The 17,843-nt window shown below is 30.1% G+C and overlaps 1 protein-coding gene across 1 annotated transcript in view; it reads left to right on the forward strand.

Moving 5' to 3' along the window:
- LOC118181757 (uncharacterized) overlaps positions 1-17,843 on the forward strand; it is a 104,523-nt gene that overhangs the window by 60,170 nt on the left and 26,510 nt on the right. The window contains exon 2 of the mRNA XM_085808497.1: positions 2,339-2,535. Coding sequence (XP_085664623.1) covers positions 2,339-2,535 — 197 coding nt within the window. The remainder of the gene's footprint in view (positions 1-2,338; positions 2,536-17,843) is intronic.

Below are 17,843 nucleotides of genomic sequence, written 5' to 3' on the forward strand. Positions count from 1 at the left end.
TTTATAGGCTCATTGAAAATATTCAGACATGTTTTTAAACCAAAGCCAAAAGGCTTTCTTTTCTATGCAAAAGTACCCCTCTTTTCGAAAATCTCACCTTTCGGAGTCAAAAATTCATCGGGAAGCTTGATCCAAAAGCTCTCGCAAGATGCTGATGTTAAGGTAAGAGGGATAGGAGATCCTCGGATTCCCTTCCTCTCAGGGGTTCTTTTGTGAAAGATGAGCGGAGTTTAGCACTCAGGAGTTTAAGTAAGCAATGCAGTGATATACATTGTAATTTCCTTTCTCTGATTTCCATAATACCAGAATAAACGACTTGATGCATGAAGGTAGGAACCGTCCGTACCTCTCCGACTTGAACTACTTTTTATTTGAAAATAGATTCATTCTACGCTTTATTGACTAAATTCGATAGGGGAAAATATAACAACGAAAATGTTAGACCTTGAAAACTGTCCCAATTTCGAATATGCCTGTCTGAGTGAAGGGATAAATGAATAGGTTTTGCAAAATTGAGTAGCAGTCATAAAACTTGTAAAGTTTTTTAAACTTCTTAACAGCTTTGAATTTTTTAACTTAAAAGAGCTAATGCGTCTAAAAAGGGCTAATGCGTCTTAAAAGGGCTAATGCGTCTATCTGTTTGCAAATGCACAGATATAGGAAAACTGTACTGTCTTTTTATATGCATCTGCTCAGGAATGTTTACTCCTGCACAACTACTATCACAACTAATTTTGTAAAGTGTTGAGGCCTTGAATTGTTGAAAAGAATGTGATGTAATCGCTTTTTCCCTTGATTTTCTGTCTGTCTTCTTCCATCCCGAATTTGAACTTGAAACTTTACAAGAAAAAGATAGTGTTCTATGCTCTTTTCAGGCAATTTCATGGCGAATTAGTGAGATTTGCAATGGATGAAAAATGTAAAGACTGTACCTTTGAGTCTTTGTTTTCTAGAATAATTTTGCTTTAAACAGATATCATTCCTACGCTTCTAGTAGACAAATAAGTTCAGTATTCTTTTTAACAAAACAGTTTGAACAATCTAAATATTTCAACCTCTTTTTTTTTTTTTTTTTTGCTTCTTTTTAAAGTGCGCACATGTGTGTAATGGAATTTTATTTTACCCTAGATATTTAACATTCTGTTAAACAAAATGTTTATTTTGGGAACTATATGTGTAAGTACATTTTTACGTCATTTGACTTTTACCTTTTGATTTTTCCAACCTAATAAACGGCAGAACTGAGAAAACTCATATGTTTAATTTTACTGAATTTAAATCAAGATGCATATTTTAAAGAAAAAAATAAGTAAAAAGCCATTTTTCTGAAATTAACAAAATATTTTAAAGAACTTTAAGAAAAAAGAAGTTATAATCATGTATTTATCGTCCTCCGGAAAAATTTTCCGAAAAATTTAAAAATGATAGCTGTAAGATTAAGAAGTAGGGAGATGGAAAAAAACAAAAAAAAAAAAAAAAAAAACCCTCAATAGAACGAACTGCTAATGAATGTAATTCGACTAAGGATGTTTAATGTTAGTTCTTCTTCCTTTGTGGAATTTTTTAAAATTTCCTTTTAAATTAATATAGTTTTGTTAAACTGCGGGTCTGTTATAATCCCAAATATAAGTTCTCGAACATTCTGCCATAAATAGGTTGCGTTGATTTTAATTGACAAGGTTAAGCTAAAAGGGAAAATTAGCGTCTTTTCTCTTCCGGATGGGGAATCCGATTCCGAAACAAATGCGTGCGGGGAAAACTAAGTTTTAACTCGAGGTGCGCCGGTGCGGTCGAGACCTCTATGATTCCCTCCTCCGTCCCCCAAATTCTATTCCTATTCCGATATCCTGTCTGGTCTACGGAAATGTCGTAGTTGGTTTCTTCTATGTTCCACCTCAACGAAACTCCGCCCCGATGGGACGAACAAACAAGTCTCCAACCAATCACTAGCAAGCAAAAAGAACGATGGTGAATGACAGGACGCCCTTCACGGCTGGAACGAACCGTTTTACCTTGTCAACACCATCATCATACTAACACCGGTCCTTGCTATATCATGAAAACCACTTTATACTTCGAAAGCCGGTTACTCAATTTTGCTGTGTGTTTTTTTCCGGTTAAAAATATGTTATTTTTTAGTTTTCGTAATGATGCGCGAATTTCAAAAATGACGAAATAAATAAGTTTCAGATCTTTGGAAAATATATATATATATATATTGCTATTTATCTTCATGCACCAGTATGAAAATGTCTGTGTGTCCAACGTCCACGGCAAAGCCGAGTAGTTTCTCTGTGCGCGATATTTTGGACTTACCTGAAAATAAATCTCCTTGCAGCTTGATTATTGCAGCTCCACCTGTTTCTTCTGTGGCAACACTGCCGGCAGTGTCACCGTCTCTTGATGGATTGTCACCGTCCGAGTGTCCACTACCGTATGGTGCAAATCCGGTGAACTATGGCGGAATTTTTCCAGAGCATTTCCCTAGGTTTCACTCAAACACATCAGAGGAAATTTCGGCATACTCGGGCCCATGTAAGTTATATATTCCCTTTTTCTCTTTAAAAAAGTTTGATGATGATTTATTATAGTATACCAGAAGTCATGCTTAAAAGAATTCATACTTAGAACTTAAAACCTTAACCAGAATAGCTTGGGATTTTGGCAAAACGGAGAAGAGTTTTGACATATTAAATCTGGTGTTGGGATTTCAACTTTTCTAAGGAGTCAACGTATTCATTGGAATACTTAAGCATTCTGAGAACTTTGTAGATGGTATAAAATCTTTAGAGAAATGTTTTCACGAACAACTTTCAATGATCTCATAGTTCTTCAAATTACCTAAAAAAATAAAAAGGGAAAAAAGGAAAAACACAAAAAGGATAAAAACCACTTTTAATGTAAAACGCTTTAGAGATTCGTTTTAGAGAATACCCAATAGGGTAAAATATTTTGCTCTTCAGACACACGCACAAAACTGAAACATCAATCTGTTTCCAGAGAGCAAAGCGTAAGGCCGAGTAAAAGCGTTTTTTCTTTATAAGCTACAAAGCGTCAGAAAATCATTCAGTGAAAAATTTTATTACTTGATTCAGTCAGGCATAAAAGAAACTTATTTTCATTCAACTTCAAAGTAGGTGTTAAAGAAAAACGCAGTCTCTACGAGTAAGAATGAAATTTCATTTAATTCAGACTTGATGGAATAATCGAGGCTCATGCTAAAAAATGCTGTTTTATTGAGAGAAATACATATATATTTTACATTGTATATATTTTACATTGTATTGTACATAATATTTTACATTGTATTGCACAAAATTTAACTCCAGGGCAAATTTTAGTAAAATTTTTCAAAGCAAAATTTAGCCACAATTACGATACCAAATTTATTGAGGTTCCACATAACGCATGTTAAGGAAAGTTCCCTAAGTAGTTATAGTGCTAAAATATTTTATTTTAATTTACACAAAAGAATTTTATGTCATTTACAGAAGTTGAACAAATTTACAGGAGTGCAATACAGAAATAGCAAAAATAAAAATGAAGGGAGGCATATCACTTCTTTTCCCCTGGTATTTACAAAGGCTGTAAATGAAAGAAACGAATTTTTTGGATTTTAATTAAGGTTTTGAAAGTACGCTTTCTTATATCGATGGCTTTTCTGTGGACTTTTTGTATCCTGATTTTCAGGATAATGAAGCGTTTCTTGCAGTCGTGACAACCATGAATGCGCTCTTTTTTATTAGTCTAAAAACCCAATAAACCTTGAAGAAGCATCAGGGCATTTTGGAGGGAATTGTAGCTATCTTTCTTTTTTTCAGTTTTTTTACGAAATTTAATACAGAAATCAGTCCATGATTATTAGCCTTATCATGATGCTATTGTGATATTTGAGGGCTGGGTGGGAAAAGGAGCAAAATTTCTTCTTTAAATACATAGCTTAAAATGTTATTTTTAAAATAAAATATTTTATTTTTAACTCTTTCAAGTTTAATTTCCCGTTGTAAACGGAAAATGCGATAATCATAAATCTTTTACTGAAGCTTTTATTGCACTCTTTAAACTTAAGTTTGTTTATCTTTCTTTTCATTTTCTCAGTCGTAAGCTGATTTCTTATCTTCAGAGTTGTTTAATAAGTCCATGTTGCATCAAGAGCCATAACATATATCCTTTCTGCTCAGCCAAAATGATTTTGATAAAAACGACGGGCATTGATAGAGAGGACGAGCACTATTCATTTTAGCCTTTTTAAAAATTTAACTTTTAATTATTATTTTATTTACTAACAAAGAAATTTTTAAATAATTGCTTTTTTTTTTTTTTTTTTCTTTCTTTCTTTTCTGATCTTTTTTTTTTTTTTTTAAACCGGTGTATTTCTTAATTTTAGGATTAAAGAAATTTAAAATCTGAAATGTTTTGAAATGTAAAATTAAACGATTTCTTCAGATGTCAGTGTGCTGATATTGTCCTCGTAAAAGCAATGACTGGCGGTTTAACCGTTAAAAGTTATTACTTACTTCATGTTAATTCTATGATTCTTATAGGTTTGTCTTTTTTATTTTTAGAATAAGAATACGTGTTGGAAAAGGGCAAAAACATGCCTTTGATTCAAACTTACTTAACTTCCCACTTTTAAAACAGACGATACTTAATTATATCGGGCAGTAATTAAGCTCAAAATGATAAACTGTTTCTAAAGAATTCTTACGGAGAGTTTTGATTTTTATTATACTTTTTTCATCAAAATCATTCTAAAATTGCCTAAACAGCTTCTTAGCTAGAACGTCTAACAACGTTGTAGAGAACGTATGCAATCGCGAAAGAATTCTCCCCTCTAACATTCTGCTTAGCTCTGTCGAATGCATTTCCGAGAAGGAAACGCTTATAAATAACTTTAACGAAACAAGAAAGTTCTGAAGTTCAAAGTTTTGGTTTCGCTTTGCGGCTTCTTGAATGGCACGAAACGTTTTATCTCTTCTACTCTTTATGAAATAGATTCTTACGGAATACTGAAAATTTCCTTCTCATTAGAGGAAGCAAAATGTGTGTATTTATTAGCTGCAACAAAAGTTGTTTCTCAAAACTTCGCGTTTGCAGGACAATTAATGGAATTAACCATTTATAACGATTCAAATATGCAGTTTATTCTTGATTGAACTTTGAGAAAAGTAGCAGAATATTATGCATAGTTTAATTTAAGGTTTATGTGGGTGCGTTGGTTAAAATGTAGGTAGGAAAAAAAAAAAAAAAAAAAAAAAGAAGGTAACAGAACGTTATAGTTAAAAGCAAATTATGTATAATTAACAAAACGATTTTCTAGATAACACCATAAAATGATCTTATAACAAGTTATTTAGTTTTATTCAGACATACAAAGAATTTTGACTATGCATATCATGAAATCTGTTTTTATTATTTTCCATGCTCAGAAATTTAAAAAAGATGTTGAAACTAACTTTCTTTTTAAGGCGTTTAACTTAAATAATTATGTTTTAAGTACAAATTTTAAAATAATTTTTTAAGTACAAAATGCTTAATACCGTAAGCGCATAAAACAAATGACAGACAAAGGTAAGCAGGAAGTAATATCGTATTTACGTAAAAAGTATGTGCCTTTATCTAGCTCACTATTTTTATTTCAGCAGTAAACTTATAAGACATTTTATCATAATTATCAAATTACTCGGATTTTAGCCTTTACAACAACTTCTTTCTGCAGTCCTCACTAGAATGCAAATATGTTGTTTTGTGTATTTAAGCTGATGATTTGAATGTTTAGAATAGAGCTTCTGGCAGCCGCGTCTTGGTGTTTACTATCACCAGCTCTGCCTCAGTTATTTTCCGGCTTCAGTGCCTTGCTAGCCGACGTTTAAAATACCCGCCAATGAATAGCTTAGGCCAGCTTAACTAGTTTATTTTATGAGTAGTTTCAGACTACGTTAAGGTTGAATTTTAACTTTCTATTCCTAGGTTGAAATTTAACTTTCTATTATATTAATTTAAATACCCGCAAGTCGACCTTTCTGGTCATTTAAGACTTAACACTTTCTTTTTGTCTTTGTGATTTGTTTCAAACTAAGAGATAACTCGCTATTAGTCTAGAAGGATCTGCAGGACTTTGATGCAAGCTTCTAGATACAGTAGAACTTTACAAAAGTTTAGAGAATAAATTTATTTTTATTAATAAATTGAATAATTTTTAGATATATTTGGAAATCTTTTAAGAACGTAAAATTTTACTTAATATCAATAAAATTATTTTAACATTTTAAAATTTAGCATAATTATTATTCTACAAACGAGTCAGTATCGGTGCGAAAAGAATCCATAAGCCGATTATAATTTATGGTAATAACCGTAATTTTGAAATTTAACTATAAAATGGAAAGGATTAATACGTTTATTGAAACTAAAACTATTTTTGTAGTAGCGTAATGTCTTAAAAAAGCAACACATAAAGTCAAATTTTAAACAAATCAGATGTCTATGCAAAATGGTTTCAAATTCATCATTTGGGGGAATCAACCGCCCTACACTCTGTGAAAATAATACAGGTTTTAAAATTAAGGTGACCTGCAGAAATTATGCATCGGAACAAAAATACCTTTATGCGTCAGTTATTCTACATGAAAAATACTGTGTGTTAGCGAAAGAGTGAGATACAATAAACTTCATAATTATATGCATGATAAAATAATTAGACGAAATATATCGTCTTACTGTTTTCGCACCTTTTTTATTTTATTTGTCTTTCTCTCTCTCTCTCTCTCTCTCTCTTTTTTTTTTTTTTTTTTAAATCCATTATCAACTTAATTAAAGCTTAGTACTTTTTAAATAACTTTTTTTCACTGTTGCATAAATTCGATTATTTTCTATATTATGGAATATAGGATAGATTATATTATAGACTTATATTCTGTACTATTCTGTATGACATACACAAATGTTAATTGAAATTAAATTACTTGAGTGAGTTCAAAATTCTGCGATTGTAAAACAGTTTTACAACTTTGTTCCTAAGGAAAACTTGGATAAATTACATGGTCTCGAAGCTGATGAAACGTCAGACGTTATCTGACAAGATATAATGGAGAACATAGAATTGATAAGAAAAATCATGTTGTCAGTATGTAAGAAATTATGGCAGGTAAAAGACTGCATGAAAGGAACGTACTTGCTACATACTTCTTTGCGGGTAAAGGGAAGCAGCACATACCTTCGCTTAAAACAAATGAAGTAAATCCCATAAAATATAAAGATGCGATATATCACAACACTTTATATATATATATAAAAAAAAAAAAAAAAAAAAAAAAAAATGCGACAGTGTTAATGTATACTCAGAATACATTTTTCTTGGAGTAGCTAAATGCATTAAAAAATGTATAAAATAAAAATCTGAATACAAAATTTTGGTGAGTAAAGGAAAAAGCTCTATTAATAATCTTACAATAAGAGAATTGAAAGCAGTATTTTTTCTGTGTTTGGGGGAAGGGATATTATTGTTTAAATGTTTAAAAAGCTGACTAAATAAGGGAAACTGACACATCTTCAAAAATATTAAAGGAAAACTAACGTATCTTCAAAAACTTGAAGATAAAATGACAACGAAAACTAGCTTCCACCTTTCGAGACAAGGTCTGGCTTTAACTACATTTTACTTCTAACAAACTATCTACCTGGCCTTATCAGAGACTTTTTACTTTCACCAGATAACTAATGAGGACTCAAACAAACAAACAAACAAAAAAAAAAAAAAAAAAAAAAAAAAAAAACCGTAAAATGACAAAGTAAAAATTATTTGTAATTTTATTAAAATTTATTTTGGTGTTTTTAATAAAACCGAAAAAATTAGAAAATGTGCTGCGAACATTTAGACGTCTACAGTCGAGCGATTAACTATTCACAGTACCATAAAGTTATGCAAGGAACAAGCCTACCTCTACTACTCTCACCTCAAATCTCCCGAATTTAGATTTTGCGAGGCTTAAACCAGTTATCGTTGCAAGTATTTCAAAAACTGTAAGAGCCACCTCAGTTTTAAAACGTGGCTGTTGTAATTTGGCAAACCTGAACGGTAAATGAAATTTCCAATCACAGTAGGAAGACTTACTCGTATACTTACTTTAACGAAGCTTACGTGTTTTTCTGTTTTCATTAACAGCTAATTTGCATATTTCCGGAAAGAGAGATTGTTTTGAAATCAAGAACGCAATTTAAAAGCTGTACTTAAAATGTTTAATTGTAAGGAAAATAAATAAAACCGTACACGGAAGACTAGACAAAGTCTGATAACAATGATAACAACTAATTAGCAATATAAGGCATTTTCTCCCTCCTTTCAGCATTCCTTCGGGGTGTAATTGAGAGTACACTTGACGTGTAATTGAGAGGTCCATGATTTAAGTCCCTGCGAGGAAAAAGGTACCTGCATTTATTTATATTAAAGAGTCGCTCTAATAACTTTGTTCAGCAGAGTAACACTTAGCAGTTATCGAGCATAAATGTGCTTTGTTAAAAGTCTCAGAATTTTAAACCGGTTGTATTTAATATATTTAAAATTCATTAGGGACAACTACATAATTTTCTTCTTTTAAAATAAATCATCGAATTATGATAATACAGAATTGAAGGCAGTGAACATGAAAGAAAATAAATGAGTAAAAAAATTCGAGATTTAGGAAAATATATCAATTAAGACATGAAAATATTTCAGAGGAACTTTTGGTCATAAAATATGACCGCTTTATTACATAAATATCCAAGCATGAATTTAATTAACAAAAGAGAAAGATAGAATTTGTTGCTTGATAAAAATGCAGTTTGCTACTTAGTGTAACCACTTTAAGCTATCAGTGAAATAATCAAAAATAAAAAATTCTAAATTATCCAACTGAACTTGCTTTCCCATTCTGAGTACAAAGTTAAAAAAATTCTTTGATAAGCATAGCATAAATTAAAAGACATTTTTATAACTATTTATTTGGAGGTGATACATTTTACTTTTCAAACATTGATAATATAATAATTTCTTCTTGTTAATAAGTTTTGAAGATTAATTTCATTAATATTAATACTGGCTTGAAATATTTTGATCTTTTACACATACTATTTCTCAGTGTGTCACAAGATGTTTAAATACAAAGCATTTAAAAGAAAAACATGGTTTACAAAATTAGTATTCATATATTTATTATCCTAACTTCTGGCAGTTCGGAAAACGATTTTATTAGATACATGATATTTAAATGAGAATCTACTCAGCTAAATTTTAACTCATATTATTCTATATGATTTTTGCTTTTGTAATAAAAATTTGAATTTCATTGAAGCTTTGTAACAATTCGGGATCCGAATCTTTTTAAGCTTCGTTGAATATGAAGGGAGTACACAAAGGCTGAATAATTAAAAGCTTTCGAGGCAGGAAGCCTGGGAGAAAAATACTACATTATCCATATTTCAAATTTTTTTGTTATACGGATAATGCATAGCATTTCTTTAAAACTAACAGCCATACACTGAGCTATTGATACTGTTAATAGAAATATGAGTTAAAAAGTTAAACTTATTTAATACAGTATAAAATCAATTTTATTAGCTATTTTGTTTTATATTTTTCCTTATCTCTTCCTTTCAGTGCTTATGAATGCATACAAAATCATATATGATGTGGAAACAAATTACATGGAGGGAAAGTAAATTTAAAGAAGTATCCTGAAAAATAGAAAAAGGCAATTTATTCAGTTATATTTCTTTAAAAAAAAAAAAAAAAAAAAAAAAAAAAAAAAAAAAAAAAGGAGAGAGAAACGATAAGGCCGCTTATATCTAATATTTTTCCTTAAATTTAAAAAGTATTAACTAGGGAAAGATTGGCGATACAATCAATTGACAGCCATCTCTTACCCCATATTTAGAACTAACTATCCTGAAACTTAAAGAGAAACTGATCATTGAAGAAGCTAAAATTACAGCAAAAAATAATGTAGAAGTTTCAGTTACGCATCATTTACCTGTGAAATATTGGACTGGTAATGATACCTTGCAAACTTTGCATACTTTGAATTGGCAGATTTAATATTGAGCACTATGAAGAAAAATGCAGCTAATTTCATTTTAGGATAACAAAGTTCTATTTTCATGATGTTTTTAATAATTTAAGTGTAAAGGTCATGTCTTCCGTAAACAGAATTTACAGAACGTGTGAAACAACTTTGGAATTGAATACATTGAATATTTCAAAATTCCATTTTTGCCGCTAGGACACATACATACTATTTCAGCTCATTGAATCAACTGTTGCAGAACTGTCGTTAAAAAGAGAGAATCAAAAATACTATTTAAATAAACGATTATTATCATTTATTTGAAAACTTCATTTATTGCCTTTGCATTCCGAACTCTGCGAATTAAGTAAAAAAATAGATTTTTAATAAAAATCAATACCATACTCAACGCAGAAGCAGTGTCATAACCAGTGAGGTTCTACCGAGGCGTGACTAATTGTAGTTAAAAAATATACAGGATTATTGAACGTAAAATAAACTCATATTTGTGTATCAGGCTTTAAACATTAAAAAAAAATAAGAACAAATTCTCTTAACTTGTTTTAGGTAAGAAAGCGTTGCTTTAGTGGATTAAAAAATTTCTTTTTCAATATATTTCGAAAGCCAGAAGATTCGCTCAGAATTATTTGTGGAATTTATAAAGGAAAAAAAAAGGCACTTTAAGTTCTCTCTTTCTCTTCAAATTGTCTTGCCGTCAAAGAAGTAGACTAATTAAATTAACAGTAATCAAAGTAATCCATCTTTCTGAAAAAATAGTAATCAAAATATTATCTGTGTTGTCCTAAATTTCTTTTGGATGTAACAGTTTCTCCGCTATTAAGAAATAATAACATTTGAATATTTGTTACCTGTTAAATGCTGCGTTTTTTTAGATGTAACTACTTAAGTAAATTGTAACAAATTTTTATTTTCAGCATTTCTCAGACTACCATTTGAATGGCATGGAAGTATTCAAGACATTATTTTAATCGAATTATTTCCTGATAAGTCTAGTGCGGTTCATTTCATACGCACGAACTGCCTCAGTTGCGGAAAATATCTTTCAAAATTAGATGAAATAAAAATATTTTGTTAACTGATAATAAAAATCATTACTCATATTAGTATTTAGCAATTAGTCTGACCGTTTTTCCTTAAAAAATAGAGCTTCTAGGAAATAATGATGACAGTTTTAAGATAAAAAGATAATTTTTGATTAAAAATGGCTTTTCTCGTTTTTCGCTAAAAATTATAATTTACTAAAGAAGCATTGCTTTGAATTTTAAATTATATATTACGCAAATTATTAGGAATACGGAAAGCCTGAATGAAAAGGGAGAATAATAGTGAAAAATATATGATTTTGGATGCTTTCCTTCAGCCATGTATTGAACAAAATGCCCCCTTCTATATAATATGCAGCGTGTCCTATTTTGCTGCATTAAAGTTGCCATCTGAATCGTATAGAGCGTATTAAATGTTATTTGATAAGTCATTTCTTGTTACTAGAGATTACAGCTTTCAGATAGAGAAACAAAGACATAACTATAAATATTTTTATAGACAAATTTCAAAATCTAAGAGAATCTACGGATGTGATATTGCTGAATCTTAGTTTGGCTTTTAAACATCCTAAACTTAAAAAGCGGAAAAGAAGGGCCAAAATTTTCAATCCCTAAAATTTTTCGGCTCAAGTTGACTTGATTTGTTTCGTATCACGTAACATTCAGCTCCCTTTAATAATAAGGAATTATTAATATTAAACTTTGATTGGTATATGAGAAGACTTCCTGTTAGTAATGATTAGTGTTCAAATAAAATCTTTCTGGAAACCAGACATCTGAAGTTACTCTTGTGAATTACAAATTATAGCTTTGAAGTCTAACAGTAACAATAACGTACACCAAGTAAAGTGGCATTACGTAAAAAGTAGCTTAGTCAAAAACTGAATAAAGCCAAAAAGATTAATCTCCAGATTTAATGATTTAATCTTTAATTAGTTAGTTCACAGCATTCAAATGTAACACATTTCTTGTTTTGTGAATTTATTACGTAGAATCGAAAGAACTGTGATGCTAGCTAAAACAAATACAAATATACAAATAATGGTCCAGAACACATAGTTTTTATAGTTTATAAACAATTTTTTTCTTTGTTTTAGACGATTTCTTATTTAATCCAAGACAAAAGATAATATACCTTAGTCTTAATTTAATGGAACATTGGTAAAGGTATAAATTATTTAAAATTAGTCTTCCTAAGCTGGAATGAATAAAAAGTGCGGTGAAAAATGAGGACTTAGCAAAATGCAAAATCCATGGCGGAGTGCCAAATTTTTAATTAATTCCTGCTGCTGAATTCAGAAGTACATCAGTCTCAGTAGTAGAAAAGCAATATTACCACAAACTGAATTCTTTAAAAATTATGCCTTTTTTCAAGTGAGATTTTATCGGGTTTCATGTTTCATCCAAATTAAGTGATGGAAACACATATTCACCCAATTTCGAGATATTTCTCATTTCAGTACGACCACGTCTTTATCATCTTAAAGCATCCGCCGCTATGAGTAAAGGTTTAAATAATTCAAAATATTTCCAAAACAGTTACCATTTTTACAAGAAAAGTGTATATGAGCAAATAGAGGGGAAAAAAAGGATCAAAATTGATTTGAAATCTGTAAATACTGAAGTTAATAGTTCTTTAAGGCAGCGATTCTCAACCGGTGGTACGCAAAGAAACAAAGTATTTTTAACTATTAAATTCAAAAATCTCGTGAAGAAAAAGAACAATTGATAGAAATTTCCTATGCTCGAAATCTAACTGAACATTTCAAAAATAACACACTTGTTAACTTTTGGCTGAACTGAAAAAAAGAATTTAAAAGCGTTTCTAATAAGGCTATTATCTATTTATTGCGTTCTTGCACAACCTATTTGTGGGAGATTTTCTTCCATGTTATATTTGAAAAATAAATACAGAACAAAATTAAAAGTGGATCCTAATTTACGGTAAAAACTAAGTGAAATAAGGCCAGATCTAAAGAAATTGATCTATCTTGAACAGGTCTAAATTTCACACTAAATTTTGGAATTAAAGTATTATAACTTAATTTTATTAATTAAAATGGCAACCAATTTTTAATCTAATATTTTTTGTGTGTGCATATTTAATACAAACATCCAATATATTGTGCAAAAATGTCAAAATATATTTAAAAAAAATTTTTCTATTGAGAAACTGAAAAATAATCATTGTATAATCTAGCGGTGGTGCTAAAGTTTTTCAGTTTTTGTTTAGATGGTACGCTTTAGTCAAAAGGTTGAGAAGCGCTTTTTTAAGGTATTCATAACCATTTTATGACGAAATAGGTTAAGTCACATTTTTTAAAATATAATGTAATTGCACATTAAAACAAAAACTCCTGAAATTAGGTAAATACATGCCAATTGAAAAATAAATTAATATAAAAAATGCACTATAAGAAATAATTTCACATTATTATACTTATCAATACTTTTTATATAAGGTCCCCAGGAAGCATTTTCATAACTAAAAGAAAATAACATGATCATCACAAATGATACATAATACATACATATTTCGTGCAGTTTGCAGGAAATATACATAAGTTCAAATGATAATCCGCAGCCAGTATTTGTCTTTGAAGGGGGAGATTTTCTCATTCCTCATTTCGAAATGTAACGACTTTTAGAATTTGTTACGCAAAGTTTGTATTGCATGATTAAATATCTCAATTAGATGTTGCACAAATCTAGACTTGTTTAGAGAGGAAAAAAAACTTAGAATAAAATTTATATTTATATGATAAATAGAAGGATACAGAGAAGTATTAAGATGCAGTTTTCATGTGAGTAAGTTTACAAGAAAATGAAGAGACGAGAAAATTAAACTGATGTACTGCGGTGTGCTATAAAAGCGTTTTGAATACTTAGCAAGAAGAGCAAATGTTGTCACATCTTCTCAAGTTTTACTCTATAACCAGTATTTGCGATTTGTTACAAGCATAAATCATTTTCATATATCCTCTAAGACAAGCGTGGGTTCACTGTACTTTTTAAGTTTTGTTTAGAAATAAATTCGCTTTGACTCATGAAGTGAAAAATACACAAATAAACTGGGTATTTATGCAACATCTACAGAATGGACGAATTTGAAAAGCTAATAGAAATTTTAGAAGTGTACCTCCTACAACATTTGATATTCAGCAGTGAGTTTTACATCTTTCTGACAAACAAATATCCTATGAATAAAATAATTATCATATGAGTGGAAAAATTCTATGTATGTTTTCAAAAGTGAAAGACTTGCATAACCCCGAAAATTGTGAAGCTGAATTATGAACTCTTGATACAACACAAATTAGATATAATAATGCTCAAAAAAAGAGGATGCAATTTATTTATCACTGATGTTTATATTTCTGTAAAACGTGCTTCGCATTTAAAAATAAAAGTAAAAATAAAAAATAAAAAAATAAAATCCTACTTTTTTTCCCTCAGCGTAGGAGCGGAAAATGTTCATATCCTGCAAAAATATTATGCACCTAAGCCGTGGTAAGTTATTAATATTCTATGTAACTACTAGCCGGCATGTAAAACTGTCTTATTTATAAAAAAAAAAAAAAAAAAAAAAAAAAAAAAAAGTAAGGGTTTCCATATGCAGTTGTGTTTCCATATCCGTTGCTTATCATGACTCGAAAATTTAAAAAAAAATTAAAAATAAAGGATGCGCGAGTTACGAAACTCTTTCCAAATTAATATGGTTTGTAACTAGGTGAAATGCAGCAGTTCAAATATATCGAATTCGGTCTTTCCATAATAACTGCGATCGTTAACCCACATACTCCTGCGGGATCCAAAGCAATGTGTTTCAGCGTTTATGCAATACTTTTATTAACAAAGTGTTATTTTGATTATTTTGCTATCTCTTTAAGTCGCTTCCAATATGATTTAGTGTACCAACATTATTTTTTAATTTCTCTGTGATCTCTTAATTAATGCTAAAATACAAGAACTCTTTACTCCAAAAAGGTATTCGCTATTACCCACAGTAAATGTCAGAATGTAACATCTGTGGATACAGAGCATTACTGCACTGATATTATAGAACAAATACTATTAATATGGGAATATCCTATATTTATAATTTAAAAAGATGTTATAATTTCCCCTTACGTTTATAATTTTCATATAAGCTTGTGGGGATTTAAGTTACTTAACAGATAATTTTATTTTCAAACAATCTTTCCTATTGCTCTGGTTTCAACGCACACTTTCTTGCCAGAATGTAAATGCGTTAGCACGCGTGTATTCAAAATGAAATAGAAAGAAGTTAGTATTTAAGGGAAGGCTTTGGAAGGTGAATTTAGAACATGATCTGCCTGTCTAAAGGACACGTTGCTATTCTTGATTTACTAGCGGTTAGATTTCCGTGGCGTTGAGCGCTTCTATCCATTAAGCTTGTTTACGCCGACTTTTACAAGACAGAGCCTGCCTGCTTTCATAAATAACCTATTAAAAGTAGTTAAACTAACTTAATTCTGTTCTCTTTTGAGTTAATAGATAAGTGTTGGTTTTTTGTAAACACGACTCGATGCAATCTGGGAATAATATTAAGTTAATAAAGGGTTCTTTACATCTTTCCTCTGGACTTTGTCGTACTTCAGACTTAAGACTAATTCCGTACACAGTCTACTAACGCGTAGTTAGTTTATGCTCTCTAAGAATGCAAGACGTTATAAGCTTTTAAAAGCATTCTAAAACTTTTTATACTTCAAACATTAGCTACATATCAAATGCATGTCTTAACCTGAAAAATTTTTTGCAGTTCGTTTAAAAGCTATTTTAAATTTTATTTTGAATATTTTGATGCACTGGAATTGAAGAATTTCATTTAATATTAAATTATTAACTATTAAAAATACAGAAATATAATGCAAAAAAGCAGCTTTTTAAATTGTACTTCTTTGGTTAAGATTTTACATTTATTTTATTGTTTAGTGCGTTCTTCATTTTGCCAGATGCTTTCTAAGCAAACTATTTAATTGAGACCTGGATGGATTAAATCGTTTTCCTTTAACTCAAAATCCGAACTGTAACTTCATACGAATCTTTTTTTTTTTTTTTTTTTCTTTAATATAAAATAAACGAGCCTACGCAGTGATATTTATTATTATCTGAGTATTGCGCATCACTTTTATGAGACATTTTGCCTCCACTTGCTCTATCTCTTCATGCTAGTTTCGGCAAAACGTAATAGTAGCTACATTCTTTAGCACATTTACTCTGCTGTTGCAATATTTGTTTGTTTCAAAAGCTCTCATTGTTTCCAAAGATTTCGGGCTAGTAACAAAAAAACTGCTTTTCTCCATCCTGATAGGAAATTGTCTGTTTGATAAGTGTACTTTGTCTTCTACTAATATATTATTCGCACTTTCTAGTCTCAACACGATCTTTTAAATTATGTATGGTAGGAAAATATTTGAAAATGTATAATTTTGGTTAGGGCAGTTTTCATGTGGTAAAACAGTTTAAAAAACAGTGGTAAGTATTACCGAAACGAATGCTAATTTAGAAACAAAATCACAGCTAATGCAACAAATAACTTTTAAATATCTGTTACGCATATTTACTTGTACTCATTCATTATTCCGAATTCATTAAAAAATCCGAGAAAAATCTGCAAATAGCTTTGTAAAATTTAAAAATTTATATTATTTGTAAGTTTTAATTAACAATATTTCAAAAAGCTAAAATATTAATTCCAGTCAAACTTCGAGATAAAGACTTAGAAAATTATGAGAAATTTGAAATTCAACTTTAAATACCGCAATTAACAGAGAAAGCAAAAAGAAATGCAAAATTTTAATGAGCTTGAAGAAAGAGAGTGCTACTGAAAACGATGTGAAACCGACACCTTTACGCGGTAGTTTGTTCTTCACATCTGGCGACTTTATATTTTAATAGACCTCATAGTTGGTCTTTTTTTAATCTCTTTGAACTATTTTTATAATTTATTGAGGTACTTACTAAAAATGAATAAAAAATCCGGAAAAAAAACCATTTTAGAGAATTTTATGCCAACATTCTAGCGTTGTTTTCTATTAAGGTACATAAAATCGAAGAACATTTCATAATATTTCAGTGAGACGGAAATATTAGCAGAATATATTTATTATACAGAGTGATACAAGTTGTGCACATCAAATTTTCAAAAATAGTGAAAATTTCAAAATGTTTACTAATGGCCAATATTTCAATAGATGACATCCCTGTACTGTTACAAGTAATCTGTCACTTAGAATTTCAGTTGTAGTTTATGCAGTTAGCCTTAGAAACCGTTTATTTGGTGCAAGACGGGGAAATTTTCTGAAGCAGAATGAATTCTTACTTATTTCACAATGCATTGTTACAGAAAAATTGTTGAAGCTCTTAAATAGATCTTTCCCAGTGTTTGCGAATCTGATAAGACAACTGTTGTTTACTTGGTAATTTCGAAAAACTGGAAGCGTTCACCGTAAGAAATGAAATGACCGCCCTTCTCTTCTGAGTTGTGACAAAATGTATAAGTCAGGGATAAAATGTAGTAATCACTAACCGAGATTGAAAGAAAGATGGCATCGCAATCGAATTTATGCAATGCGAAGTAATGTTCCATTATAAAAATTCGTTCTGCTTAGAAAAACTTCTCTCCGTCTTCCACCAAACAAATGACTTTCAAAGCTAACAGCACAAACTACAACTGAAATTTCAAGTGACACATTACTCCCAACCCTATGGG

This window comes from Stegodyphus dumicola, chromosome X1 (assembly GCF_044657685.1).
Source record: "Stegodyphus dumicola isolate Sdum_Otavi_A_Nest chromosome X1, ASM4465768v1".
Taxonomy (NCBI): Eukaryota; Metazoa; Arthropoda; class Arachnida; order Araneae; family Eresidae; genus Stegodyphus; species Stegodyphus dumicola.